The 1275-nt window shown below is 56.5% G+C and overlaps 1 protein-coding gene across 1 annotated transcript in view; it reads right to left on the bottom strand.

Annotated features, from left to right (window-relative positions):
• Positions 1 to 890: 890 nt before the first annotated feature.
• MSRB1 (methionine sulfoxide reductase B1) overlaps positions 891 to 1275 on the bottom strand; it is a 7567-nt gene continuing 7182 nt past the window's right edge. Inside the window, 2 exon segments of the mRNA XM_009329406.1 lie at positions 891 to 922; positions 1010 to 1093. Of these exon segments, the coding sequence (XP_009327681.1) occupies positions 891 to 922; positions 1010 to 1093 (116 nt within the window).

Genomic DNA, 1275 nt, shown 5'->3' with positions numbered 1-1275 from the left:
GTGCAAAGCGTAGCCCGTGAGCCCGGTTCTGGCCTCCCTTGCACCGGTGTACAGCAAGGAGGAACCGCTTGTGCCACTGGGGTTTACAGCACAGTGATAAATCTGGTGTAAGGCCAAGTCAGAATCAAGCCCAGAGGACATGTGAAATCTAGAACTGTCTCTGCTGTGTGCAAGATGGGTAGAGGGGTAAAATACCTGGATGCTGTCTAGCAGGATCATAAAATCATCCTTGCCCTAGCACCCTGGAAGGGTTTATATAGAGCAATTCATACCATGGTCCCAGCCCAGAATAGCACCAGAGATTAACACAGACTCTGACCTCAGCTAATCCAGCTCCCTGGAACTGCCAGCGGAGCGACTCCGGATTGCATCGGTGCCACGTCAGAGTCGGCCCCTCCTGGCTGTGATCTGGAGAGCGTCCTGGCTCGGCTGAAGTCAAGAGCAAAACCGCCCCCGAGCTCAGCAGCGGCTGGACCGCAGGCACACGCGCTGCTTTAATGGACAAAACCAAAAGGACCCAGTAGTAGCTGCTACCGGCGGAGGCGAGGATGCTGGGGAGAACAGACGGTTGGGGAGGGGGTAAGGACGGGTAAAGTGAAGAGCTGTAGCCTTTGCATCACCCCAATTTGTGTGAAACACCCTCAGGCACAGGTCATACAACCCACCACCCAGCAAGCACAGAGCTTCAGCAACCCCCTTATCCCCTCGCCTCCTCCGTGCTCCTCCCAGCACCCCAAATCACAGCAGCCCTGAGGAGGGAACCGGCCAGGGGAAACCAGGAGCTTCTTTGGGGTTTCTCTTGCTCCCAGTGCCCTCTTGACCGGACGGTGCACCCCAAGGTGTGAACGCAGGATCAGCCCAAGAGCAGTGTACCAAGTAGAGCAGCTCGCTTACTTCCCCTTCAGGTCCTCGTCTGCTTTGCCTAAAAGAGGGGGAGGAAAAAATCAGTGTTCCAGAACCCCCAGCCCCTTTTATATGGTTATTTTGCTACACGCAGCTAACATCTCACAACCATCGCAGTCCGAGAAGCAGGACAGCAAGTCGTGGCCGGGGTGCTGCCCTAAACTCGGCCTCCCAAAGTCTTTTTCTGACTCTGGGGAAGCAAACAGCATGACAACCACAACGGCAAGAAGCCCTGCCCTTCCCCGCAGACCCGCTCCCTACCCGTAGGGCAGCTGCAATATTCAGAGCTCCCACCTGACTTCCACGAGGAGTCAACCAGCAAACTCTCCCAGCCCCGTTTATGCCACCGCAGGAGCTCCCTGCCCTCGCTTC

Source organism: Pygoscelis adeliae, unplaced genomic scaffold (genome assembly GCF_000699105.1).
Source record: "Pygoscelis adeliae isolate BGI_AS28 unplaced genomic scaffold, ASM69910v1 Scaffold467, whole genome shotgun sequence".
In the NCBI taxonomy this organism is placed as follows: Eukaryota; Metazoa; Chordata; class Aves; order Sphenisciformes; family Spheniscidae; genus Pygoscelis; species Pygoscelis adeliae.
Note: the sequence above shows the minus strand (reverse complement) of the source record. Positions and strands in the feature narration are given on the sequence as shown.